General features: G+C 49.8%; 1 protein-coding gene across 4 annotated transcripts; it reads right to left on the minus strand.

Annotated features, from left to right (window-relative positions):
- Positions 1-1,476: 1,476 nt before the first annotated feature.
- On the minus strand, positions 1,477-20,548 carry LOC134948183 (catechol O-methyltransferase A-like). 4 transcript variants are annotated; one of them, XM_063936011.1, is made up of 6 exons: positions 20,395-20,548; positions 17,678-17,983; positions 17,401-17,594; positions 16,999-17,262; positions 4,183-4,314; positions 1,477-2,077 (listed from the first exon to the last, which is right to left on the minus strand). In XM_063936011.1, the coding sequence occupies exons 2-6, from the start codon at positions 17,949-17,951 to the stop codon at positions 1,898-1,900; spliced, it is 1,044 nt and encodes a 347-aa protein (XP_063792081.1). In that variant the 5' UTR covers positions 17,952-17,983; positions 20,395-20,548; the 3' UTR covers positions 1,477-1,897. The 4 variants fall into 4 exon arrangements, with proteins under 4 accessions (XP_063792081.1, XP_063792083.1, XP_063792082.1 ...); XM_063936013.1 differs by lacking the exon at positions 20,395-20,548 and adding an exon at positions 20,235-20,333; XM_063936012.1 differs by lacking the exon at positions 20,395-20,548 and adding an exon at positions 19,938-20,153.
- Positions 20,549-27,647: the final 7,099 nt, after the last annotated feature.

Below are 27,647 nucleotides of genomic sequence, written 5' to 3' on the forward strand. Positions count from 1 at the left end.
AGCAGGAAGCCACAGACTGAGAGTTATATAGTGGGAGGAGCAGGGTCCCCAGCAGCACAGAGTATATCAGGAAATGAATGATGTGTCAGTGAGGACAGGGCTGCATGTGACAGGGGCAGTGACATGATGTGAGGAGGGGAATGGAGGCAGCAGGAAGCCATAGACTGAGAGTAATATAGTTGAAGGAGCAGGGTCCCCAGCAGCACAGAGTATATCAGGAGATGAATGATGTGTCAGTGAGCACAGGGCTGCATGTGACAGGGGCAGTGACATGATGTGAGGAGGGGAATGGAGACAGCAGGAAGCCACAGACTGAGAGTTATATAGTGGGAGGAGCAGGGTCCCCAGCAGCACAGAGTATATCAGGAGATGAGTGATGTGTCAGTGAGGACAGGGCTGCATGTGACAGAGGCAGTGACATGATGGAGGAGGGGAATGGAGGCAGCAGGAAGCCACGGACTGAGAGTTATATAGTGGGAGGAGCAGGGTCCCCAGCAGCACAGAGTATATCAGGAGATGAGTGATGTATCATTGAGGACAGGGCTGCATGTGAAAGGGGCAGTGACATGATGTGAGGAGGGGAATGGAGGCAGCAGGAAGCCACGGACTGAGAGTTATATAGTGGGAGGAGCAGGGTCCCCAGCAGCACAGAGTATATCAGGAGATGAGTGACGTGTCAGTGAGGACAGGGCTGCATGTGAAAGGGGCAGTGACATGACGTGAGGAGGGGAATGGAGGCAGCAGGAAGCCATAGACTGAGAGTAATATAGTTGAAGGAGCAGGGTCCACAGCAGCACAGAGTATATCAGGAGATGAGTGATATGTCAGTGAAGACAGGGCTGCATATGACAGGGGCAGTGACATGATGTGAGGAGGGGAATGGAGGCAGCAGGAAGCCACGGACTGAGAGTTATATAGTGGGAGGAGCAGGGTCCCCAGCAGCACAGAGTATATCAGGAGATGAGTGATGTGTCAGTGAGGACAGGGCTGCATGTGACAGGGGCAGTGACATGATGTGAGGAGGGGAATGGAGGCAACAGGAAGCCACGGACTGAGAGTTATGTAGTGGGAGGAGAAGTGGGGCTCCCAGCAGCACAGAGTATATCAGGAGAGGAGGTAAGGGGAGCCTTTCCAACCTTATGCCCATGTCAAAATAAGACTAGTTTCACCTGCCCACTATAGACGAAGTCGGGAGCTGTAAATCCATGGCAGTCACCAGTCTCTCCCAAAGACTTCTCAGTTTCAGGTAAGGGGGTGGAGGGAGGGAGGAAACCTCCTCTATTTTCTACAGTGAAGGGCAAGTTATAGAAAAGGGTGGTTTATATGTAGTTACACAGGCCCTAGCTACGTTATGGGTTTTCCTGTCCTACTTGTTGAGCTCCTTATTCTCCAGCAGTAGGGAATCCCGCATAGTAGGCCAATCTGAGCAACTCCGTGTTCCACAACCTTCAGGATTAACACTTTGGAGTTTTGTGATTATAATTAGGAAAGGGTGACATTTATTGTACATCTCTTCATTCTTACAATGCGGGTACACGTACTACCTGACACAGAACAGTATTCCAAGGCTTGAGATAAATCACTTAATGTTTGACAAGAGCAGGACGAGTCCTGTTGTAAATCCTACATCAGTGGCAGAAGTAAGGGGTAAATGGTATGCGGTACCTGTACACAGCTGAGGCAGCCATTTTGTAGTCTGAACCAATATTTATGAGAACGCAGCCCAGGACTGGTGGTGAAATAGGTATAAAACCAGTATAATCCCTTAGTTTATGTTACAAGGAAGCAGAGATGGTCGGCGCTCTTCTGGTGCCAGTTATATAATGACCATCAGGTCGTAATCAGCACCCAACCTCTGCTGATAAGCAGTACCCAGGTCAGGAGTTGTGACCATCCATCAGCCCAAGAAGACAGATTTCTCCAAGCCGTCCTCTACCTGCAGGTACTCCAGGTGTGACTTGAAATACTGGCTCCGGTAACGAGGACTATTCCTTACATATTGAAGGTATTCAGGGGTTCCAGGACAGACGACATTATCCGCCACAAGAACGGAGCCGGCTCTCAACAAGTCACATTCCTAGAATGGAGAGGGTAAAGGTAAACCTCTACTGAAGAAAAAGGGACGGGTGCAGAGACAGGGCCAGAACATACACCCACAGAGAGCACAGAGCTAGGGGCAGAGCACACAAGCATGAGCGCGGGGGGTCTGCATGAGCAATAGTGGAAGACAGGACAGAAGCACCCACACAGGTAAGAGCACAGAGTTCACAGAACAGAGTCAGGGGCAGAGTCCTCACAGTACAGCACAGAGTCAGGGGCAGAGCCCTCACGGTAGAGGGAAGAGTCAGGGGCAGAGCCCTCACGGTAGAGGGAAGAGTCAGGGGCAGAGCCCTCACGGTAGAGGGAAGAGTCAGGGGCAGAGCCCTCACGGTAGAGGGAAGAGTCAGGGGCAGAGCCCTCACGGTAGAGGGAAGAGTCAGGGGCAGAGCCCTCACGGTAGAGGGAAGAGTCAGGGGCAGAGCCCTCACGGTAGAGGGAAGAGTCAGGGGCAGAGCCCTCACGGTAGAGGGAAGAGTCAGGGGCAGAGCCCTCACGGTAGAGGGAAGAGTCAGGGGCAGAGCCCTCACGGTAGAGGGAAGAGTCAGGGGCAGAGCCCTCACGGTAGAGGGAAGAGTCAGGGGCAGAGTCCTCACGGTAGAGGGAAGAGTCAGGGGCAGAGTCCTCACGGTAGAGGGAAGAGTCAGGGGCAGAGTCCTCACAGTAGAGGGAAGAGTCAGGGGCAGAGTCCTCACAGTAGAGGGAAGAGTCAGGGGTAGAGTCCTCACAGTAGAGGGAAGAGTCAGGGGTAGAGTCCTCACAGTAGAGGGAAGAGTCAGGGGCAGAGCCCTCACAGTAGAGGGAAGAGTCAGGGGCAGAGCCCTCACAGTAGAGGGAAGAGTCAGGGGCAGAGCGCTCACAGTAGAGGGAAGAGTCAGGGGCAGAGTGCTCACAGTAGAGGGAAGAGTCAGGGGCAGAGTCCTCACAGTAGAGGGAAGAGTCAGGGGCAGAGTCCTCACAGTAGAGGGAAGAGTCAGGGGCAGAGTCCTCACAGTAGAGGGAAGAGTCAGGGGCAGAGTTCTCACAGTGGAGAGCAGGGGCAGAGTCCTCACAGTGGAGAGCAGGGTCAGGGGCAGAGTCCTTACAGTAGAGGGAAGAGTCAGGGGCAGAGTGCTCACAGTAGAGGGAAGAGTCAGGGGTAGAGTCCTCACAGTAGAGGGAAGAGTCAGGGGTAGAGTCCTCACAGTAGAGGGAAGAGTCAGGGGTAGAGTCCTCACAGTAGAGGGAAGAGTCAGGGGCAGAGTCCTCAAAGTAGAGGGAGGAGTCAGGTGCAGAGTTCTCACAGTGGAGAGCAGGGTCAGGGGCACAGTGGTAACGGTAGAGGGCAGTGCCAGGACCAGAGAACTCATAGCAGAGGGCTCCCAGTAGAGAGCAGAGTGTCCCCACACAAGCTCAGAGAGCTCACATTAGAGTAGGGTCGATGTGCCCAGAGGAGAACACAAAAGCCAGGTGAGCTTGCACCTAAGACAAAACTCTCCTGGTGAAGTCTTATGATCCCATTTAGCTGAAACTGTTGTACACGCAGCAACTATGGGGGTAATTCAGATCTGATCGCTGGTCAACGATTTTTGCTGTTTGGCGATCAGAGAATCGCCGCCTACAGGGGGAGTATATTTTCGCAGTGCAAGTGTGCGAACGCATGTGTAGCAGAGCTGTACAAACAGATTTTGTGCAGTCTCTGCGCAGCCCAGGACTTACTCAGCCGCTGCGATCACTTCAGCCTGTTCGGGGGGCCGGATTTGACGTCCGACTCCCTCCCTGCAAACGCAGGATCCCGTCTGCGTTTTTCCAGACACTCACTAAAAACGGTCAGTTGCCACCCACAAACGCCCTCTTCCTGTCAATCTCCTTGCGATCGCCCGTGCGAATGGATCAGTCGCACAAACCCGTCGCTGACCTGCGGTCCCCTTTGCAGCAGTCCGTCGCGCCTGCGCATTACTGAGCATGCGCAGTTTGGATCTGATCACCTGCTGTGCGGAAACGCACAGCTGCGACCAGATCTGAATTACCCCCTATGTCACAAAGCGCAGACATTTCCTTAGACCTGCACTTCAAGCTGAGGGGGAGAGGTGATACCTTACTCACCTCTAGCAGTTTGGTGTCAGGAAGGTAACTGACTTTCCAGTGATCTATAAACACCAGGTCAAACTTTTCAATGTCAAATTTTTTCTTCAGCTGAGGAATCAGGACGGAGCTGGATCCCACCAACAGGTCCACCTAGGAGACAAGAAGCAGATGAGAACATTACCAGTACAGGACAGTGATACGCATATGGGCTGGATAAGGACCATGGCGCCTCTCGCGGACTGCCACAGGATGGATATATGCCTACACTATTACCAAGTAGCCTCACCAACTGTTCCGGCTTCACTCTCCTTTCTCAGCACCTAGTCCTTTCATTAGCCGCAACCGCTACCGTTTCTGCAGAAGCTCAGTGGATTCACCTTGTATTGGCTGAACTCATCATCGGTTGTCTCTCAAGGCTAGTAGGATGTTCTCATCCCTGCTTCTACCTACAGGTCTATGGCGGTCATGGGGCAGTTAAGCAGGGCACATTACTTGATATTACGAGACTGACACAAGACCATACAGCCCTGCACCACGGTTCCAGAAACAGTGGCCTACCATTGCTATGACGTCAGGCAACACTGTCCTGAAACCAAGTTATAAAGTGGTCTTACACCAGCCAGGCTGCTTAAGCACAGATGTCTTAGTCACTTACACAGTGATTATGGTGGAATCAACTGGGCTGAAGCCAAAAACACCTTTAAAAGTCTGACCAGTGATGCTATTGAGGTCCTGCATGAGTGATATGTACTTGGTCTGGCGGCCTAATGGGGCGCTGTCTGGATTTAAATGAATATTAGTGAAGCCCTCAAAACAAGGCTACCTCTATACACAATGGACTTACACCTGATTAGTAGGCTGTTCTTGGGGTGTTACTCATCTGAGACAAGCTTACTTTGTGGTATAGCAGCCCCGATATACTTGGGCCTTCAGGTAGGAGGTTTGATTGTCAGAGTAAGCTGCAATATTAAAGGTATAACATCCCCCAACCCGCTCCAACTGTGTCATTAAGTAGAGCAGATAAGAACCCCCCCCCCCTTCCCCATCCCCATAGAAGCCTAATATCATCAGAAGTCTCACAGGGAAAGGGGTCCTCTCCACATGGTATTGTACAGGGGCAAATCCTTCACCGGTTACCTGGATTTTACCGTAATCAATATAAAATACTTTTACTCGCACACAAGGCCATTAATCAATCTGCACCTATGTACATCTCTTATCTCAAAATATCTCCCAACCTCTCCGCTCTGCACAAGATCTACGGCTCATTACTCGCTCCCATGCACGACTGCAGGACTTTCTTCAGGCTGCACCTACTCTGTAGAATGCCCTCCCACGCACAATAAGACTCTCCTCTAGTCTCCAAACCATCAAGCGTTCCCTGAAAACTCACATCTTATCACATCTCAGTACCACCCACATAACCTCCATAAGCTTTCCTACCCAATTATGGTGGTCATTCCGAGTTGTTCGCTAGCAAGCTGCTTTTAGCAGCTTTGCACACGCTAAGCCGCCGCCTACTGGGAGTGAATCTTAGCATAGTAGAATTGCGAACGAAAGATTAGCAGAATTGCGAATAGACACTTCTTAGCAGTTTCTGAGTAGCTCCAGACTTACTCGGCATCTGCGATCAGTTCAGTCAGTTTAGTTCCTGGTTTGACGTCACAAACACACCCAGCGTTCGCCCAGACACTCCCACGTTTTCCCCAGAATCGGTAGCGTTTTTTCACACACACCCATAAAACGGCCAGTTTCCGCCCAGAAACACCCACTTCCTGTCAATCACATTACGATCACCAGAACGAAGAAAAAACCTTGTGATGCCGTGAGTAAAATACCTAACTGCATAGCAAATTTACTTGGCGCAGTCGCACTGCGGACATTGCGCATCCGCATTAGCGACTAATCGCTCCATTGCGAGAGAAAAAATAACGAGCGATCAACTCGGAATGACCCCCCATTTCTCTAACGTCCTAAGTGGATGCTGGGGACTCCGTAAGGACCATGGGGAATAGCGGCTCCGCAGGAGACTGGGCACATCTAAAGAAAGCTTTAGGACTATCTGGTGTGCACTGGCTCCTCCCCCTATGACCCTCCTCCAAGCCTCAGTTAGATCTCTGTGCCCGAACGAGAAGGGTGCACACTAGGGGCTCTCCTGAGCTTCTTAGTGAAAGTTTTAGTTTAGGTTTTTTATTTTCAGTGAGACCTGCTGGCAACAGGCTCACTGCATCGAAGGACTAAGGGGAGAAGAAGCGAACTCACCTGCATGCAGAGTGGATTGGGCTTCTTAGGCTACTGGACATTAGCTCCAGAGGGACGATCACAGGCCCAGCTTGGATGGGTCCCAGAGCCGCGCCGCCGGCCCCCTTACAGAGCCAGAAGACAGAAGAGGTCCGGAAAAACGGCGGCAGAAGACGTCCTGTCTTCAACAAGGTAGCTGTGCGCCATTGCTCTCAGCACACTTCGGTCACTGAGGGTGCAGGGCGCTGGGGGGGGGCGCCCTGAGACGCAATAAAAACACCTTGGATGGCAAAAAATGCATCACATATAGCTCCTGGGCTATATGGATGCATTTAACCCCTGCCAGAATCCATAAAAAAGCAGGAGAAAAGTCCGCGAAAAAGGGGCGGAGCCTATCTCCTCAGCACACTGGCGCCATTTTCCCTCACAGCTCCGTTGGAGGGAAGCTCCCTGGCTCTCCCCTGCAGTCACTACACTACAGAAAGGGTTAAAAAAGAGAGGGGGGCACTAATTAGGCGCAGTATTAACTATACAGCAGCTATAAGGGGAAAAACACTTATATAAGGTTATCCCTGTATTTATATAGCGCTCTGGTGTGTGCTGGCAAACTCTCCCTCTGTCTCCCCAAAGGGCTAGTGGGGTCCTGTCCTCTATCAGAGCATTCCCTGTGTGTGTGCTGTATGTCGGTACTTTTGTGTCGACATGTATGAGGAGAAAAATGATGTGGAGACGGAGCAGATTGCCTGTAATAGTGATGTCACCCCCTAGGGGGTCGACACCTGAGTGGATGAACTGTTGGAAGGAATTACGTGACAGTGTCAGCTCTGTATAAAAGACAGTGGTTGACATGAGACAGCCGGCTACTCAGCTTGTGCCTGTCCAGACGTCTCATAGGCCGTCAGGGGCTCTAAAGCGCCCGTTACCTCAGATGGCAGATATAGACGCCGACACGGATACTGACTCCAGTGTCGACGGTGAAGAGACGAATGTGACTTCCAGTAGGGCCACACGTTACATGATTGAGGCAATGAAAAATGTTTTACACATTTCTGATAATACGAGTACCACCAAAAAAGGGGTATTATGTTCGGTGAGGAAAAACTACCTGTAGTTTTCCTGAATCTGAGAAATTAAATGAGGTGTGTGATGATGCGTGGGTTTCCCCCGATAACAACTGATAATTTCTAAAATGTTATTGGCATTATATCCTTTCCCGCCAGAGGTTAGGGTGCGTTGGGAAACACCCCCTAGGGTGGATAAAGCGCTCACACGCTTGTAAGGGCTCTACCTTCGCCTGAGATGGCCGCCCTTAAGGATCCTGCTGATAGAAAGCAGGAGGGTATCCTAAAAGGTATTTACACACATACTGGTGTTATACTGCGACCAGCAATCGCCTCAGCCTGGATGTGCAGTGCTGGGTTGGCGTGGTCGGATTCCCTGACTGAAAATATTGATACCCTAGATAGGGACAGTATATTTTTGCCTATAGAGCATTTAAAAGATGCATTTCTATATATGCGTGATGCACAGCGGAATATTTGCCGACTGGCATCAAGTCTAAGCGCGTTGTCCATTTCTACCAGTAGAGGGTTATGGACACGTCAGTGGTCAGGTGATGCGTATTCCAAACGGCATTTGGAAGTATTGCTTTATTAAGGGAGGAGTTATTTGGGGTCGGTCTTTCAGACCTGGTGGCCACGGCAACAGCTGGGAATTCCACGTTTGTACCCCAGGTCGCCTCTCAACATGAGAAGACGCCGTATTATCAGGCGCAGTCTTTTCGTGGACAAGCGGGCAAAAGGTTCCTCTTTTCTGCCCCGTGACAGAGGGAGAGGAAAAAGGCTGCAGAAATCAGCCAGTTCCCAGGAACAGAAACCCTCTCCCGCCTCTGCCAAGCCCTCAGTATACGCTGGGGCTTTACAAGCAGAATCAGGCACGGTGGGGGGCCCGTCTCAATGAATTTCAGCGCGCAGTGGGCTCACTCGCAAGTAGACCCCTGGATCCTTCAGGTGATATCTCAGGGGTACAAATTAGAATTCGAGACGTCTCCCCCTCGCCGTTTCCTAAAGTCGGCTTTACAGATGTCTCCTTCTGACAGGGAGACAGTTTTGGAAGCCATTCACAAGCTGTATTCCCAGCAGGTGATAATCAAGATACCCCTCCTGCAAGGAACGGGGTATTATTCCACACTGTTGTGGTACCGAAGCCGGACGGCTCGGTGAGACCGATTCTAAATCTAAAATCTTTGAACACTTACGTACAGAGGTTCAAATTCAAGATTGAGTCACTCAGAGCAGTGATTGCGAACCTGGAAGAAGGGGACTACATGATGTCTCGGGACATCAAGGATGCTTACCTTCATGTCAAAATTTACCCTTCTCACCAAGGGTACCTCAGGTTTATGGTACAGAACTGTCACTATCAGTTCAGACGCTGCCGTATGGATGGTACACGGCACCCCGGGTCTTTACCAAGGTAATGGCCGAAATGATGATATTCCTTCGAAGGAAGTGAATTTTAGTTATCCCTTACTTGGACAATTCCCTGATAAGGGTAAGATCCAGGGAACAGTTGGAGGTCGGTGTAGCACTATCTCAGGTAGTGTGGCGGCAGCACGATTGGATTCTCAATATTCCAAAATCGCACCTGGTTCCGACGACGTGTCTTCTGTTCCTAGGGATGATCCTGGACACAGTCCAGAAAAAGGTGTTTCTCCCGGAGGAGAAAGCCAGGGAGTTATCCGAGCTAGTCAGGAACCTCCTAAAACCGAGCCAAGTCTCAGTGCATCAATGCACAAGGGTTCTGGGTAAAATGGTGGCTTCCTACGAAGCAATCCCATTCGGCAGATTCCACGCAAGAACTTTCCAGTGGGACCTGCTGGACAAATGGTCCGGGTCGCATCTTCAGATGCATCAGCGGATAACCCTGTCACCAAGGACAAGGGTGTCCCTCCTGTGGTGGTTGCAGAGTGCTCATCTTCTAGAGGGCCGCAGATTAGGCATTCAGGACTGGGTCCGGGTGACCACGGATGCCAGCCTGCGAGGCTGGGGAGCAGTCACACAGGGAAGGAATATCCAGGGTTTATGGTCAAGCCTGGAGACATCACTTCACATAAATATCCTGAAGCTAAGGGACATTTACAATGCTCTAAGCTTAGCAAGACCTCTGCTTCAAGGTCAGCCGGTGTTGATCCAGTCGGACAACATCACGGCAGTCACCCACGTAAACAGACAGGGTGGCACAAGAAGCAGGAGGGCAATGGCAGAAGCTGCAAGGATTCTTCGCTGGGCGGAAAATCATGTGATAGCACTGTCAGCAGTATTCATTCCGGGAGTGGACAACTGGGAAGCAGACTTCCTCAGCACGACCTCCACCCGGGAGAGTGGGGACTTCACCCAGAAGTCTTCCACATGATTAAAAACTTGACCGGTATTGCGCCAGGTCCAGGGACCCTCAGGCAATAAGCTGTAGACGCTCTGGTAACACCGTGGGTGTACCAGTCAGGGTATGTGTTCCCTCCTCTGCCTCTCATACCCAAGGTACTGAGATTGATAAGATGGAGAGGAGTAAGCACTATATTCGTGGTTCCGGATTGGCCAAGAAGGACTTGGTAACCGGAACTTCAAGAGATGCTCACGGAGGATCCGTGGCCTCTACCTCTAAGAAGGGACCTGCTCCAGCAAGGACCCTGTCTGTTCCAAGACTTACCGCGGCTGCGTTTGACGGCATGGCGGTTGAACGCCGGATCCTGAAGGAAAAAAGGCATTCCGGATGAAGTCATCCCTATCCTGATCAAAGCCAGGAAGGATGTAACCGCAAAAACATTATCACCGCAATTGGCGAAAATATGTTGCGTGGTGCGAGGCCAGTAAGGCCCGACGGAGGAAATTCAACTGGGTCGATTCCTACATTTCCTGCAAACAGGAGTGTCTATGGGCCTGAAATTGGGGTCCATTAAGGTTCAAATTTCGGCCCTGTCAATTTTCTTCCAAAAAGAACTAGCTTCAGTCCCTGAAGTTCAGACGTTTGTAAAAGGGGTACTGCATATACAGCCTCCTTTTGTGCCTCCAGTGGCACTTTGGGATCTCAATGTAGTTTTGGGTTCCAAAAGTCACATTGGTTTGAACCACTTAAATCTGTGGAGTTAAAATATCTCACATGGAAAGTGGTCATGTTGTTGGCCCTGGCCTGGGCCAGGCGCGTGTCAGAATTGGCGGCTTTATCCTGAAAAAGCCCTTATCTGATTTTCCATTCGGACAGGGCGGAATTGAGGACTCGTCCTCAGTTTCTCCCCAAGGTGGTTTCAGCGTTTCACCTGAACCAACCTATTGGTGGTGCCTGCGGCTACTAGGGACTTGGAGGCCTCCAAGTTGCTAGACGTTGTCAGTGCCCTGAAAATATAGGTTTCCAGGACGGCTGGAGTCAGGAAATCTGACTCGCTGTTTATCCTGTATGCACCCAATAAGCTGGGTGCTCCTGCTTCTAAGCAGACTATTGCTCGTTGGATTTGTAGTACAATTCAGCTTGCACATTCTGTGGCAGGCCTGCCACAGCCAAAAATCTGTAAATGCCCACTCCACAAGGAAGGTGGGCTCATCTTGGGCGGCTGCCCGAGGGGTTTCGGCTTTACAACTTTGCCGAGCAGCTACTTGGTCAGGAGCAAATACGTTTGTAAAATTCTACAAAATTGATATCCTGGCTGAGGAGGACCTGGAGTTCTCTCATTCGGTGCTGCAGAGTCATCCGCACTCTCCCGCCCGTTTGGGAGCTTTGGTATAATCCCCATGGTCCTTACGGAGTCCCCAGCATCCACTTAGGACGTTAGAGAAAATAAGAATTTACTAACCGATAATTCTATTTCTCATAGTCCGTAGTGGATGCTGGGCGCCCATCCCAAGTGCGGATTGTCTGCAATACTTGTACATAGTTATTGTTACAAAAATCGGGTTATTATTGTTGTGAGCCATCTTTCAGAGGCTCCTCTGTTATCATGCTGTTAACTGGGTTCAGATCACAGGTTATACGGTGTGATTGGTGTGGCTGGTATGAGTCTTACCCGGGATTCAAAATCCTTCCTTATTGTGTACGCTCGTCCGGGCACAGTATCCTAACTGAGGCTTGGAGGAGGGTCATAGGGGGAGGAGCCAGTGCACACCAGATAGTCCTAAAGCTTTCTTTAGATGTGCCCAGTCTCCTGCGGAGCCGCTATTCCCCATGGTCCTTACGGAGTCCCCAGCATCCACTACGGACTATGAGAAATAGAATTATCGGTAAGTAAATTCTTATTATCCCCTCTGTACAGTCCACACATACCGTAACATTTTCTCTCTCTTCACGTTCACTTCCTCCTGACCCCAAGACCAACATTGCTGTGTAACTATATCATACAGATCGGGGGTCTTGGGTATACTGTGCGCCGGGATCCCTACATTCGGCATACAGAAGACCACCCATACAGCTCACTAACAACCTTTGTACTCCTGGCTGGTACATGTGAACATGTACCAGATCGCAAAGAACCTTTGCAATCTGGCTGGACTATTATGCATTAGATAGCACCTAGCCATGGGGGTCATTCCGAGTTGATCGCTCACTAGCTAGTTTTAGCAGCCATGCAAACGCTTTGCCGCCGCCCACTGGGAGTGTATTTTAACTTAGCAGAAGTGCGAACGGTTGTATCGCAGAGTGCCTGCAAAAAAATTGTGTGTAGTTTCAGAGTAGCTCAAAACCTACTTAGCGCTTGCGATCACTTCAGACTGTTCAGTTCCGGATTTGACGTCACAAACACGCCCTGCGTTCGGCCAGCCACGCCTGCGTTTTTCCGCACACTTCCTGAAAACAGTCAGTTGCCACCCAGAAACGCCCTCTTCCTGTCAATCACTCTGCGGCCAGCAGTGCGACTGAAATGCATCGCTAGACCCTGTGCAAAACTGCATCGTTCGTTGTGCCCGTACGTTGCACATGCGCAGAACTGCCGATTTTTAGCCTGATCGTTGCGCAGTGAACAAATTTAGCTAGTGATCAACTCGGAATGACCCCCCCCTTGTGTACCAATATCTGTTTCCAAAGCGTGCGAGCAGGGCCTTCCTACCTCTATGTCTGCCTGTTATTACTCAGTTCTGTTTTAATTTTGTTCTTTTAATGATGCACAGATTAATTTATCTGTTTCTGTGTGACAGTAATCATTGTTTGTTTCTTCCGCTCCTCAAAGTAAATCCTGAAAACATGCCCTGTGAGTCTGGAAGATGAGTGAGCGAGTGGCTATAACCACGGGAGCCTCAAAAGTATAGCACAGACTTGCAGCTTACTCCCTGCCATGCATATGGTGTTTCCGACGATGTCAGTGAGTTCACATGTACCAGCCAGAAGTACGAGCAGATGTTTTCTTTCTTATGGGAAATGAATATGCTGAGCTCTTATATTTCATCATTACCAGAGGATATCTCATTTCTGGACTGTGAGGGATACATCATGTCACTGCCCCTGTCACATGCAGCCCTGTCCTCACTGACACATCACTCATCTCCTGATATACTCTGTGCTGCTGGGCACCCTGCTCCTCCCACTATATAACTCTCAGTCTGTGGCTTCCTGCTGCCTCCATTCCCCTCCTCACATCATGTCACTGCCCCAGTCACATGCAGCCCTGTCCTCACTGACACATCACTCATCTCCTGATATACTCTGTGCTGCTGGGGACCCTGCTCCTCCCACTATATAACTCTCAGTCTGTGGCTTCCTGCTGCCTCCATTCCCCTCCTCACATCATGTCACTGCCCCTGTCACATGCAGCCCTGTCCTCACTGACACATCACTCATCTCCTGATATACTCTGTGCTGCTGGGGACCCTGCTCCTCCTACTATATAACTCTCAGTCTGTGGCTTCCTGCTGCCTCCATTCCCCTCCTCACATCATTGTCACTACCCCTGTCACATGCAGCCCTGTCCTCACTGACACATCCCTCATCTCCTGATATACTCTGTGCTGCTGGGGACCCTGCTCCTCCCACTATATAACCCTCAGTCTGTAGATTCCTGCTGCCTCCATTCTCCTCCTCACATTATGTCACTGCCCCTGTCACATGCAGCCCTGTCCTCACTGACACATCCCTCATCTCCTGATATACTCTGTGCTGCTGGGGACCCTGCTCCTTCCACTATATAACTCTCAGTCTGTGGCTTCCTGCTGCCTCCATTCCCCTCCTCACATCATTGTCACTACCCCTGTCACATGCAGCCCTGTCCTCACTGACACATCCCTCATCTCCTGATATACTCTGTGCTGCTGGTGACCCTGCTCCTCCAACTATATAACTCTCAGTCTGTGGCTTCCTGCTGCCTCCATTCCCCTCCTCACATCATGTCACTTCCCCTGTCACATGCAGCCCTGTCCTCACTGACACATCCCTCATCTCCTGATATACTCTGTGCTGCTGGGGACCCTGCTCCTTCCACTATATAACTCTCAGTCTGTGGCTTCCTGCTGCCTCCATTCCCCTCCTCACATCATTGTCACTACCCCTGTCACATGCAGCCCTGTCCTCACTGACACATCCCTCATCTCCTGATATACTCTGTGCTGCTGGTGACCCTGCTCCTCCAACTATATAACTCTCAGTCTGTGGCTTCCTGCTGCCTCCATTCCCCTCCTCACATCATGTCACTGCCCCTGTCACATGCAGCCCTGTCCTCACTGACACATCACTCATCTCCTGATATACTCTGTGCTGCTGGGGACCCTGCTCCTCCCACTAAATAACTCTCAGTCTGTGGCTTCCTGCTGCCTCCATTCCCCTCCTCACATCATGTCACTGCCCCTGTCACATGCAGCCCTGTCCTCACTGACACATCACTCATCTCCTGATATACTCTGTGCTGCTGGGGACCCTGCTCCTCCCACTATATAACCCTCAGTCTGTGGCTTCCTGCTGCCTCCATTCCCCTCCTCACATCATGTCACTGCCCCTGTCACATGCAGCCCTGTCCTCACTGACACATCCCTCATCTCCTGATATACTCTGTGCTGCTGGGGACCCTGCTCCTTCCACTATATAACTCTCAGTCTGTGGCTTCCTGCTGCCTCCATTCCCCTCCTCACATCATTGTCACTACCCCTGTCACATGCAGCCCTGTCCTCACACATCACTCATCGCCTGATACACTCTGTGCTGCTGGGGACCCTGCTCCTCCCACTATATAACTCTCAGTCTGTGGCTTCCTGCTGCCTCCATTCCCCTCCTCACATCATGTCACTTCCCCTGTCACATGCAGCCCTGTCCTCACTGACACATCACTCATCTCCTGATATACTCTGTGCTGCTGGGGACCCTGCTCCTCCCACTATATAACTCTGTCTGTGGCTTCCTGCTGCCTCCATTCCCCTCCTCACATCATGTCACTGCCCCTGTCACATGCAGCCCTGTCCTCACTGACACATCACTCATCTCCTGATATACTCTGTGCTGCTGGGGACCCTGCTCCTCCCACTATATAACTCTCAGTCTGTGGCTTCCTGCTGCCTCCATTCCCCTACTCCATCATGTCACTGCCCCTGTCACATGCAGCCCTGTCCTCACTGACACATCACTCATCTCCTGATATACTCTGTGCTGCTGGGGACCCTGCTCCTCCCACTATATAACTCTCAGTCCGTGGCTTCCTGCTGCCTCCATTCCCCTCCTCCATCATGTCACTGCCCCTGTCACATGCAGCCCTGTCCTCACTGACACATCACTCATCTCCTGATATACTCTGTGCTGCTGGGGACCCTGCTCCTTCAACTATATTACTCTCAGTCTATGGCTTCCTGCTGCCTCCATTCCCCTCCTCACATCATGTTACTGCCCCTGTCACATGCAGCCCTGTCCTCACTGACACATCACTCATCTCCTGATATACTCTGTGCTGCTGGGGACCCTGCTCCTCCCACTATATAACTCTCAGTCTGTGGCTTCCTGCTGCCCCCATTCCCCTCCTCACATCATGTCACTGCCCCATGCAGCCCTGTCCTCACTGACACATCACTCATCTCCTGATATACTCTGTGCTGCTGGGGACCCTGCTCCTCCCACTATATAACCCTCAGTCTGTAGATTCCTGCTGCCTCCATTCTCCTCCTCACATTATGTCACTGCCCCTGTCACATGCAGCCCTGTCCTCACTGACACATCCCTCATCTCCTGATATACTCTGTGCTGCTGGGGACCCTGCTCCTTCCACTATATAACTCTCAGTCTGTGGCTTCCTGCTGCCTCCATTCCCCTCCTCACATCATTGTCACTACCCCTGTCACATGCAGCCCTGTCCTCACACATCACTCATCGCCTGATACACTCTGTGCTGCTGGGGACCCTGCTCCTCCCACTATATAACTCTCAGTCTGTGGCTTCCTGCTGCCTCCATTCTCCTCCTCACATCATGTCACTGCCCCTGTCACATGCAGCCCTGTCCTCACTGACACATCACTCATCTCCTGATATACTCTGTGCTGCTGGGGACCCTGCTCCTCCCACTATATAACTCTCAGTCTGTGGCTTCCTGCTGCCTCCATTCCCCTCCTCAGATCATGTCACTGCCCCTGTCACATACAGCCCTGTACTCACTGACACATCACTCATCTCCTGATATACTCTGTGCTGCTGAGGACCCTGCTCCTCCCACTATATAACTCTCAGTCTGTGGCTTCCTGCTGCCTCCATTCCCCTCCTCACATCATGTCACTGCCCCTGTCACATGCAGCCCTGTCCTCACTGACACATCACCCATCTCCTGATATACTCTGTGCTGCTGGGGGACACTGCTCCTTCCACTATATAACTCTCAGTCTGTGGCTTCCTGCTGCCTCAATTTCCTCTCCTCACATCATGTCACTGCCCCTGTCACATTCAGCCCTGTCCTCACTGACACATCACTCATCTCCTGATATACTCTGTGCTGCTGGGGACTCTGCTCCTCCCACTATATAACTCTCAGTCTGTGGCTTCCTGCTGCCTCCATTCCCCTCCTCACATCATGTCACTGCCCCTGTCACATGCAGCCCTGTCCTCACTGACACATCACTCTTCTCCTGATATACTCTGTGCTGCTGTGGGCAATCTGATGACTGGCTAAGATCTAGGGTACACCCAGATCAGTAAGAGATGACGTAACAATGGGCTCATACCTTGGTCAGATTCATCATTAAAGGAGAAAAACCAGAAGAGAAACTGCCTATAATAAAAATAAAATGTGTTTTTGGGTCACTGCAGCTTTTGCCGTTTCCTACGCTTGTAACAGGCACAATCCCCATGATAAATGTGGGCTGATCACGCCTTCCTTACACATCAGCACACACACACGAGGCATGCTGTGTAGTAAAAGCTGCAGACGGCCACGTGACCTCCTGTAGGCCAGCCATGCAGAATGGGTAACTCACATGCAATTACATCATCATGGCCGATAGCTGAACCCTAATCAATGCCGCCTCTAGGAGAGCGCTGAAGCCTGGGGTCTGCGATGGGTTCCAGCGTTGACGCAATAGGAGCACAACAAGACGCAGATTCTGTTTCCTCACAGTCCAGGGAACGCTCAGGGAGGTGGGAATAGGGTCTCACCTTGCAGGTCTGACCTGTCGGCCGCCTCTCGGTCTCTCTCTCCTGAGCTGGAAGTGAGGAGGGGGTCAGTGGGCTTTGGGCGCTACGGGAAAAGAGCTGAAGGGGCAGCTGCAGACATTGCAGGGTAGTGTAGAGGAGAGCATCCTGCAGGCGCCACTTGGGTTGGCAGGAGGCGGGCTGGATGGCGTCCACAGCTGGCTGTTCTGCCTGGCAGCAGGGAGAGTGGGGAGCGGGGGGCAATGGGGTATCAGGGAGAGGGAGCAGCTACAGGTGGACAGGTGTAAGGGGTACAGTCAATGAGAAGAAAGAGAAATGCATGAGCACATGGCATATGGAGGACCCGATAGTATCTACCTACTCTTGCCCAGACTACGCCCCTGGCACACAGCATACTCTGCCCACCTGTGCATCCAGTCCCGCATGTTGGAACAGTTCCTTAGCCACCTGGGCATAGTGCGGGTTCATTTCTATTGTGACGAGTCGGGCACCGGGGGGCAGCAAACGGGCAATCCTCACAGTTGAATATCCACAGTAGGTGCCAAGCTCCAATACCCAGCGCGGGCGGGTCTCCGTGACCACTGCATCCAAGATCTCCCCTGGGGTGGAAAACGAGACAGATCATGGAGATGGCACACAGGTTATGACTTGTAGAAAGCAGGAGACGTCCCGCTCCTCTTACCTTTCTTATCGCCCACGTTCATGGCCCATTCCACTTGGGAGCAATAGGAATCCACCGCTGAGATGACACTGAGGGCATCGCCACGAATGGCGTGACGCTGCACGTGCTGCAGGATCCGCATAGGGCGCGTGGTGCCGGAGAGGAAGTCCCGTATTCGTTCTAGGTAGTTATCATGCCACCAGAGTGCCCACTGGCCATCCGTACGCACCTTCCAGATGACCAGGAGGACGGCCGCCACCAGAACCGCACCGAGAGTCAGGACCACCGATAGCATCACGCGGCCGGCGTCAGGGAACAAGCGCCAATCTGCCAGATTTATAAACAAACATCAGGTCTGCCATTGTTACTAAAACTAGGGGGATGTGCCAAACCTTCTAAAGTGGAGATGTTGCCCATAGCAACCAGGTTCTATTCGCACTCTATAGACCCTTTCACATCTTCAATGCTGGATCCCACTTGGGAATTGGAAACGGGGCCAATATGCAGGGCCGGTTGCCATAGCGGTGGAGGCGGCGCTGGGAGATAAGCTCATCTCCGCGCCGTCTCTCCCTATGTAGTAAACATCATTGCATCGACACGGGAACCCGTTTACACTGCCACTAACCTGGTATTCAACCCGGGAATAACCCGGGTTAAATTACCGGGTCAGGTGACCTGAGAATTCTCCAAGGCCCCTATCAAGTCGCACACTGACCCGCGTCAACCCAGTAATATGCCGGGTGGATACCGAGTTATTTTTGCAATGTGAAAGCGGTATACGGGTGTCGTGGACACCTACAAGTGGGAATTGTCCCTGTTAGTGGGCCGGCCGACTATCGGCTGTTTGATCGCTCGGGATCCTGGCGTTGCATGGTGACCGCCCTGATCCCGAGCGCCTGTCACATGACCGCATCCCTGTGGATCCCCTGTACAATACCGGACTTTTCCACTGCCGCTAGAACCTGGGATACGCCTCAGTGGAAAAGAGTCCCCCCCAAAAAAAACTGGATCTGGTGACCCGGCAATCCAACCCGGGTAGCGACCAGGGTTGGACCTGGGTTAAGGGGTAGTGTAAATGGGTAACCCAGATCATCCGATCACTGGGGAGAGAGATTACAGCCATCCCAAGAGGCCCAGACCCTTCCGGCTTCTACACCATTTCCGCTTCATACAAGGAGGTTGTAGTCTCTCCCTGCCCGTCACCCCGCGACAGCTGTGACAGACACCCTCCCAAGTGGGACACCCCCACTCCTGATGCAGATCGCCAGTCCGGCATTCCGGTTATATGCTGGATTTTCCCAGCACTTGGGATGTGATGTCATCTCCAGGCGCCAGCAGAGGAGCGAGACTGCACCCGTGTGCAGTGTAAACAGCGCCTACCCGGGAAGAACCCCTGGCCGCAGCTGCAATGTGAAAGGGGTCTGTCCCGGATTGGAACCGTGTTCCAAATCCTGGGTCGGACCCGGGGTTTTGGTGGAAAAGGAGTCGGATAATGCCGCTTGGCTTAGATTTGTTTATTGATTAAATAATCATCACAGTAAGAGAACATTAGGACTTTATCACACGTGTCACTCTTCTGCGTGGAGAATGTGTCCCATTAAAAATATAATGGACCCCTCCTGTATGTACGCTTCCTCCCTCCATCCACTCAGGCCCCTGATCTACACTCAGCAAGTCACGCTCTAGATCCACGCAGCTTCTCCCATCAGCCAGCGCGCACTTTTACCTCGTAATCCTGGCCTGCAAAGCCTCGCACCTCTCATGAGACTACACTATGTGCACAAGTAATCGCCAAACATCACGAAAGGGAATTTCTCCCTACGGCTTAACACTTGGTAAACTATTGACATTTGTATTTTCCATGATTCACATCAGTCCCTGGCCCAGTGGAGCTTACAATCTATAGGCCAAATTCAGACCTGATCGCAGCAGCAAATTTGTTAGCTAGTGGGCAAAACCATGTGCACTGCAGGGGGCGGGTGTAGATGCAACATGTGCAGAGAGAGTTAGATTTGGGTGGGGTGTGTTCAAACTGAAATCTAAATTGCAGTGTAAAAATAAAGCAGCCAGTATTTACCCTGCACAGAAACAATACAACCCACCCAAATCTAACTCTCTCTGCACATGTTACATCTGGCCCATCTGCAGTGCCGCGTGGTTTTGCCCATTTGCTAACAAATTTGCTGCTGCAATCAACTCTGAATTAGGCCCTATATCTCCTACCACATGTACACACAGACGCAAGCACAATGAGCAAGTACAAACTCCACACATAAATGACCTTGGTTGGAATAGGTTCCCAGACTTCAGCGACGTGAGGCAGTACTGCTAACCACAACACCAACTGTTGTAACTTAAGGCAATTACATCATGTAACCGAGAGGAGCCTCAGAGATTACCACACAGCAGCCGGCCTGACCAGGATTAGGCTGCAGAACTCCCGTGTTTACCAGCTAATTACCCCCCTCCCTCCTCTCTAAGGGCCGATACAATCCATACTGTACACAGCTATTATATGGGGCCACTGCCGGGGTAGCAGTAGGGGAGGGGGAGTCAGTGACGTGCCCCAGGGGCTCACCAGCCCAGCAGATTCCACTGCAGAGAGTCTGGAACAGCTCACACCATCCTGATACAATGTCACCGCAGGCACACAATGCAATTATCTATCAGCAAATAGCTGCACCTTCCAGCCTCCCACCCCACTCAGGACAGCCACATATCCACAGCTGATCACTTACTGACTGCTAGACCCGGGAATCCCTGCCTGTGGCTGCTTCCGCCGCTTGTAGTGTGAGCCCTGAGTGGGAGAGAGCTGAAGCCTTTACACCACGCCTTCCTCCCTTTCCATCAGCCTTCCCATTACACTCAGCCCCCTGTCCTGCCGCCGGCTGGGTGTAAGGGTCAGGACGTGGCGTACACTAACCTTTTATCTCTCTCTGTCTATGGGTAGGGGCGGATTTAGGGGTGAGGGCACCCCTAGGCACAACAGTAACAGCCGCCTGCCTAATGTTATTATTTTTATTGATTGGTTATAAGCCCTCATTTGATGATAGCCAATTTAACAGAGTCATGAAAAAGCCTCTATGACATTTTATTATTATGAATTCTGTATACATATTTACTAAGAAGGACAGTTACAGGGGCAGTGTGTGCGTGGGCGACCCCGTTTACACTCCATTCATGGTGGCAGATGGTACAGCACAGTGGAAACATTTTGCAGTTGCTGGAACTTTTCAGGCTGACGGTGCATCCAAGTGCTGCAGCTGGGACAGATACAGGGGGAGGTCTGTCAAACTTGGGGAGAGATAAAGTGGAGAGAGATACAGGGGGAGATTTATCAAGGCTAGGGGAGAGATAAAGTGGAGAGAGATACAGGGGGAGATTGAACAAAGCTAGGGAAGAGATAAAGTGGTGAGAGATACAGGGGGATATTTATCAAAGTTTGAAGAGAGATAAAGTGGAGATATACAGGAGATTTAGCACCGTTTGGAGAGAGATAAAGTGGAGAGAGATACAGGGGGAGATTTATCAAGGCTAGGGGAGATATAAAGTGGAGAAATATACAGGAGATTTATCAATACTTGGAGAGAGATAAAGTGGAGAGAGATACATTGGGAGATTTACCAAAGCTTGGAGAGAGATACAGGGGGAGATTTATCAAAGCTTGGAGAGAGATACAGGGAGAGATTTATCAAAGCTTGGAGAGAGATACAGGGGGAGATGTATCAAAGCTTGAAGAGAGATACAGGGAGAGATTTATCAAAGCTTGGAGAGAGATACAGGGGGAGATGTATCAAAGTTTGAAGAGAGATACAGGGGGAGATGTATCAAAGCTTGGAGAGAGATACAGGGAGAGATGTATCAAAGCTTGGAGAGAAATAAAGGGGGAGATTTATCAAAGTTTGGAGAGAGATACAGGGAGAGAGTTATCACAGGTTGGAGAGAGATACAGGGGGAGATGTATCAATACTTGGAGAGCGATAAAGTGGAGAGATACAGGGGGATATTTAGCAAAGTTTGGAGAGATAAAGTACCAACCAATAAACTGTTATCTTTTGAACACAGCCTGTAACACGACAGTTAGAAGCTGATTGGCTGCCACTTTATCTCTGTCCACGCTTTGATAAATCTCCCCCTATAAATAGTAAAAATGTACTTAGGTTATATTATGAGATTACTCGATACTATACCCCGCGTGTTTTCATCATTGATGGGAGGCCACCAAAGATGAACAGCAGTGGCTGATCCCCAATGATGAGCATAGCATCGGCACTGCTGTGCGCATAGCCCAACTATCGATGGCTCACCATCAGTTGCTATTTGCTAATGTGGAAAACCATCAACCACCGATGGCAGAGCCTTACAAAATTGTGCCTGGACGAACCATGAAAGTAATTCCAAGTTGATCGCAGCAGGAAATTTTTTAGCAGTTGGTCAAAACCATGTGCACTGCAGGGGAGGCAGATATAACATGTGCAGAGAGAGTTAGTTTTTCGGTGGGTTATTTTGTTTTTGTACAGGGTAAATACTGGCTGCTTTATTTTTACACTGCAAATTAGACTGCAGATTGAACACACCACATCCAAATCTAACTCTCTCTGCTGCCTAACCCTCCCCTGCTCCCTACCCTCCCTTGTGGGTGCATAACCCTAACCCTCCCCTGCTCCCTACCTTAAACCCTCCCTTGTGGGTGACTAACCCCCCCCCTGCTCCCTACCCTAAACCCTCCCTTGTGGGTGCCTCCCTCCCCGGTGGTACCTAACCCTCCCTTCCCCGCTGCCTAACCCTAACCCTCCCCGGTGGTGCCTAACCCTCCCTTCCCCGCTGCCTAACCCCAACTCTCCCCGCCTAACCTCCCCTTCTAATTGCCTAAACCTAACTGTCTCTTCCCGGTACTTAACTCTACCATTCCCATCCCTGTACCCTACTGCCCTACTAGTGCCTAACCCCAACCTCCCCCCGAACCGCTGCAGGAAGCAAGCATGTCCCACTGAAACAACGATCGGGATTCCGGCTGCCAGTATTGACGCCAAGATCGTGACCCTCGTCGGTATTTCGACACCGGGCTAAGCTTATGCCATAGGTCGGAATTCCGGTGTCAGTATTTCACCCGCCGAGATCCCGTCGGGCAGCATTTTAAGTGCACCCTCACGTGGCCCCAGGCGGGTGTTTGGGTTGCAGAATGGATGATCCAACTGCGCCAACATTATGTAAGTCTACAAGCTCCCACATGGTCACACCACACACTGCTAGCGTGGCAGTAATAGCATAATGACACAGACGTCAGACACTAGAATGATTACCGGGCTGTCCAGTCTGACGCAGGGAGAAAACGCAATTGGTGGCGCTGCAACCGATATGATCTAGATAAGAGTCTTCTGAAATTGGTGTAAAGGTAGACTTGCCATAACATCCCTTTAAACCGAGTCACCTATGATTTACACAGGTTCCGTGGCTGATTAAAACCTAGGTGAAATGCCGGCTTGACTTTAACCAGCCACAGAACCTGTGTGATTCACATGTCCCAGATGAAATCCTATGTAAAGGTGACAACACTAGTAAGTACCTCAATGATACCTGGACAATGCCATGGTATACGGTTTCACAGAGAGCAAATCATGGCACTCGGGTACCCTAAAACACATATACGCAGCCCTAATCTGCACTGGATCACCCACCAGCATCAGAAGGAGCATATATATATATATATATATATATATATATATATACTCAGAATCAGGCGCTGAGTGTGAGACAAGGCCTGTCCTCTGCTGTGAAGGGCGTACAGAGGAAATACACAGTGGCAATACAAGAATTGTTTTACAACAAAGTATTCAAGGTCATTGCAAACAGCTGTTTGATGCTTCATGTTCAGCTCAGGAGACAAGGTCACTGCTTACATGAAGAGACTGTTATAACTAACAGAAAAAGGATTCTGTACAGTGACAGCAGAAGAGACGCGGAATGGATTACCCAATAAGGTTGTTCTGGCAAATCAGATTAAACGGAGCATGATTCAAAACTGAAATATTCACATATATGAAGGGAAAATACAATGTTACGGTGACTTTTTGGGCAGCTCTGTTAAACCATTACCTCTGACACCCATTACAGGAGAGCCCATGTTCCTCTTTTTGGACAGTGTCCTGATGGGACTGGTTACTGAAGGGTTAACTCTTCTGTGCTTTGTAAATATTACTTTTTATATGATCAATTTCCTTATAATAGTTACAGTGTAAAAGTGAATATTTCTATTTCCCTAGTGAAGGGTTAAAACATGCTATATGAACTCTTATGTGTTTGCATGGATGCGTGCTGCCCTGTGCTAGGTGCCTTTGTCTCTCATACAGATACCAGGCCTGTGTGGGTCTGGCATCCAAGGTCAGTTCCATACCAGATGAAACTTGTTCTTTCTACCCAAATATACTGTGTTACAAAAAACTTTGTTAAATGTTTGAGAAACTTGTAGAAAACCCATATATGGACATCCGCCTTTTCTGTTCTGCCTGGTAACTATTAACGAGCCAATGGGAGTGTAACGACATGTCAGTTACACCCATATGCATTGTCTTATATACTTTTGTTAACTTCATAATAAACAGTGTGAATTTTTACTGCTTGTGTTGTGCATGTACCTTGTGGCTAAAGATTTACACTCCAGACGTCTAAGAGGCCATCACATCGAGGGTTAATGAATATAAGGGCAAATCCTTTCAGCTGGGGGCTATGTCCGGAATTCAGTGATCGTCCCTGAATGGTAAGATAGAGAATTTATTGTCTGTCTTTGCCATACAGGATTGCGGTCATACACTGAAGCTGAATCCGTGTCAGTGTTCCGGGAACACGTGACAAGGTAATATTTAAGTCCGGGACTTAATATTACGAAGTTTTATGTAAAAGCATAAAACAGGTATCAGGGATACCATAGAATCTTTAATGTCTGGGACTTAAAGATACGTCTGAGAAAGGACCAGGCGTCCAAGCGCAATTCTCCAAAGACGTTAGTATCTGGGATACTTAAAAAAAATAGACCTGGGAGTCTATACGTAACGTAGAGAATACCTCGATTTGATCGTCTATATTCTTGTATGTTTGTAGTGAGATAAGTTCTTATATTTGGTCCAGACGGCTGGTAAGTTTTCGTCTGCCAGATATCTTTACTCAAACACTTTTCTTGCTTCCTGTCTAAAACGCTGTATTTTTCTGACATCTTGTACGAATGGTAAGTATCGTACCGTCAAAAGATTTCATGTTCTCACTATACAGATAATATTGTGATATTGTCAATGACTAATTAACTGGTTAGCTGATGCATGTATAGTAGAGTTGTAAATTTTAGATATTTTCCTTTAAAGTTGTATTGTTGATTTATATTACTGTCTGACAATGGGCTCTAGTCAGAGTAAAAAAAAACTGCATATCCCCCGCCCCTCCCTGGTGAGACATGCAAGATGTATGTTGCCCGTAACTCCACCACAGATTATTATTTAGTTAACCCATGGGTGGATAATTTAGCGGGATGGACAGAGAAGGCAGGACAGGACCCATTCCTACGGGAAGGCAGTAATTACCCTTTCTATATGGAGATTTAAGAAAAAATGTCAGTTTAGCACAGAAGCGAAACTGCAGAGAACTGTAAATCTTTTAAATCCCTCTCGCCTCCCCCCCTTGCATTCCAATGTATCCTGCGCTTGAGGACACAGATCTCTTGGCAGCAGTAACCCTTTCACACCAAATGGGATTGCCTCCAGCTCCACTGCTGGAGGGTGCGTCCACTAGCTCTATCCCTAGCACCAATAACCCAGAGTTTAGATAATAGTAAAACACTGTCCCAAGCCCACTATTACCCTCGATGGCTGTATATCTTATTTGCGCAAAGCTTGCAAAGGACGCAGCTATACACATATGAAGGAAGGCTTTTTTGCCTGTGCTTTTTTTTTTTTTTTTTTGTTTTGCCTGTCGCTGTGGCTTGTAAACAGAAACCTTCATAGTCTGTTACTGCGTTTTGGAAAAGGTTTAAGGACTGCTGGACAGATGACGCTGGCTTACCTTTGCTTAACTCAGAAAGCTTACTCATTTCCCCACCCACTCATGCCTATCAGAACTCCAGACGCTTTGACAGACAGAGCCAACCCCGCAGTCAGGGAAGATTCCAAAGACCCCGCGCACTGACGGGGCCCGGAGGAGGATATCCCAGCCTTTATTCAACTCTCCCGTCATAGTAAAAATATTCACCTCTGCTGCCACTTATTATAAATGGAAGTAAAATTCCCTTTTTAGTGGACAGCGGTGCAACAACCAGTGTTTTGTGTTCTGACCTATGCAGTATCCCCTCTCACCAGAAAAGATAGAAGGTCCCCGCCCCATGATACAGCAATTCTTACAACAGGGTATTCTCAGACATATTGTATCACCATACTGTACTCCTGTGAACCCTGTTGCCAAAGCTGATGGTAGTATAAGATTTGTACAGGATCACAGAGCGATCAATCAGTTAATTGTCCCAATTGCACCAATTGTTCCAGATGTAAACTCACTCATTTCTGCAATCCCTGCAGATGCTGCGTTCTTCTCTGTAATTGATTTGAAGAATGCCTTTTTTTCAGCATACCTGTAGATTCACAGACACAATTACTTTTTGCCTTTTCTTTTGAGGGTAAACAACTTACCTGGTGCAGATTATTGACGCACCTGTTGTCTCCAGGCCACATTGAGGCCCTGGCAACCTCACCATGGTTCAGTCCTGCTACAGTATGCAGATGATCTGCTGCTCTGTAGTAAAACTGAGGAGGCCTGCCGAGAGGATGGTGTTTCATTACTAAACTGGCTTTGTGAATGTGGACACAAGGTGTCCAAAATAAAAATGCAATGGTGTAAAAAGCATGTTGATTACTTAGGTTTTGTGCTCACTCAGGGAGAGAGGAAAGTCAGTCCACAACGCATACAGTCTGTATTGGGCCTGGTCACCCCAACTACCCAGAAGGAACTACTGTCCTTCCTGGGTATGGTAAATTACTGCAGACAGTGGATTTCTGATTGCTCTTATTATGATAACATTTTGAGACAAGCCACACTGAAGGACAAACCTAAAACTGTACAATGGTCACAAGAAATGTTAACTGCATATGAAAGTTTAAAATGTATGTTGATGAAAAGTCCGGCACTTGGCCTCCCCAATTATGTACTACCTTTCCATCTATATGCAAGGGACAATTGTAAAACCATGGCGGGGGTGCTCACACAGTTTCATGGAGGGAAGTTGCGCCCCGTGGCATTTTTTTCCCAAAGTCATGCCAGTGTCTGTGCAAGGTGTGCCTGCCTGCCTCAGGGCTTTGGCAGCCTGTGCAATGGTTGCAGAAATGGCCACTACCCTCACTTTAGGCCACATCACAGTACTCCACACCACACATGATGTCCTGGCAATACTTAAAGGCTTGCACACACAGCACATGTCAGCACAACGCCTTAGTGGATATGAAGTACTCCTTTTGAGTAACCCTACCCTTACCATCAAGTACACTGCTAGTTCTTCTGGCCCTGCACCCATTCTCAATGCCCTTTTAGGCTTGAAAGGTCCCGAGGATGAACCACCCGACCTACATGACTGTGCTGCTTCCATTGAAGCTGAAACTTCTCCCAGACTTGACATGTCTCCCGTTCCCATACCAGGCGCAGACATAGTTTTTGTTGACGGCTCCTGTAGTAGGCCCAATGACAATACATACCGGGCTGGCTATGCCATTGTCACCCTCCCTGACACTGTGTTGGAAACCCTGCCAATACCTTATCAGTCCGCGCAAGCTGCAGAACTCATTGCACTCACTAGAGCATGTCCCTCCCTTGATAACGTCCATCTGCTCACTCAACTTCAAGCTGCTGCGACTAATACTGATCTCTCCGACTGGACTTACCCAATTCTGCAGAAAAAATCCTAAATCAGGATTAATCTGCAAAGAGGGGAAACCCTGTATACCCCAGTCCAGTGCCCCTT

This window comes from Pseudophryne corroboree, chromosome 8 (assembly GCF_028390025.1).
Source record: "Pseudophryne corroboree isolate aPseCor3 chromosome 8, aPseCor3.hap2, whole genome shotgun sequence".
Taxonomy (NCBI): domain Eukaryota; kingdom Metazoa; phylum Chordata; class Amphibia; order Anura; family Myobatrachidae; genus Pseudophryne; species Pseudophryne corroboree.

Coding starts and splice junctions, on each gene's coding strand:
- LOC134948183 (XM_063936011.1), bottom strand. CDS start 17,951: ATGCTATCGGTGGTCCTGACTCTCGGTGCGGTTCTGGTGGCGGCCGTC. Junction 17,263..17,400: donor ATGCGGGACTGGATGCACAG/GTGGGCAGAGTA, acceptor GTCCACCTGTAG/CTGCTCCCTCTCCCTGATAC. Junction 4,315..16,998: donor CGACAGGTCAGACCTGCAAG/GTGAGACCCTAT, acceptor CTTGTCTCCTAG/GTGGACCTGTTGGTGGGATC.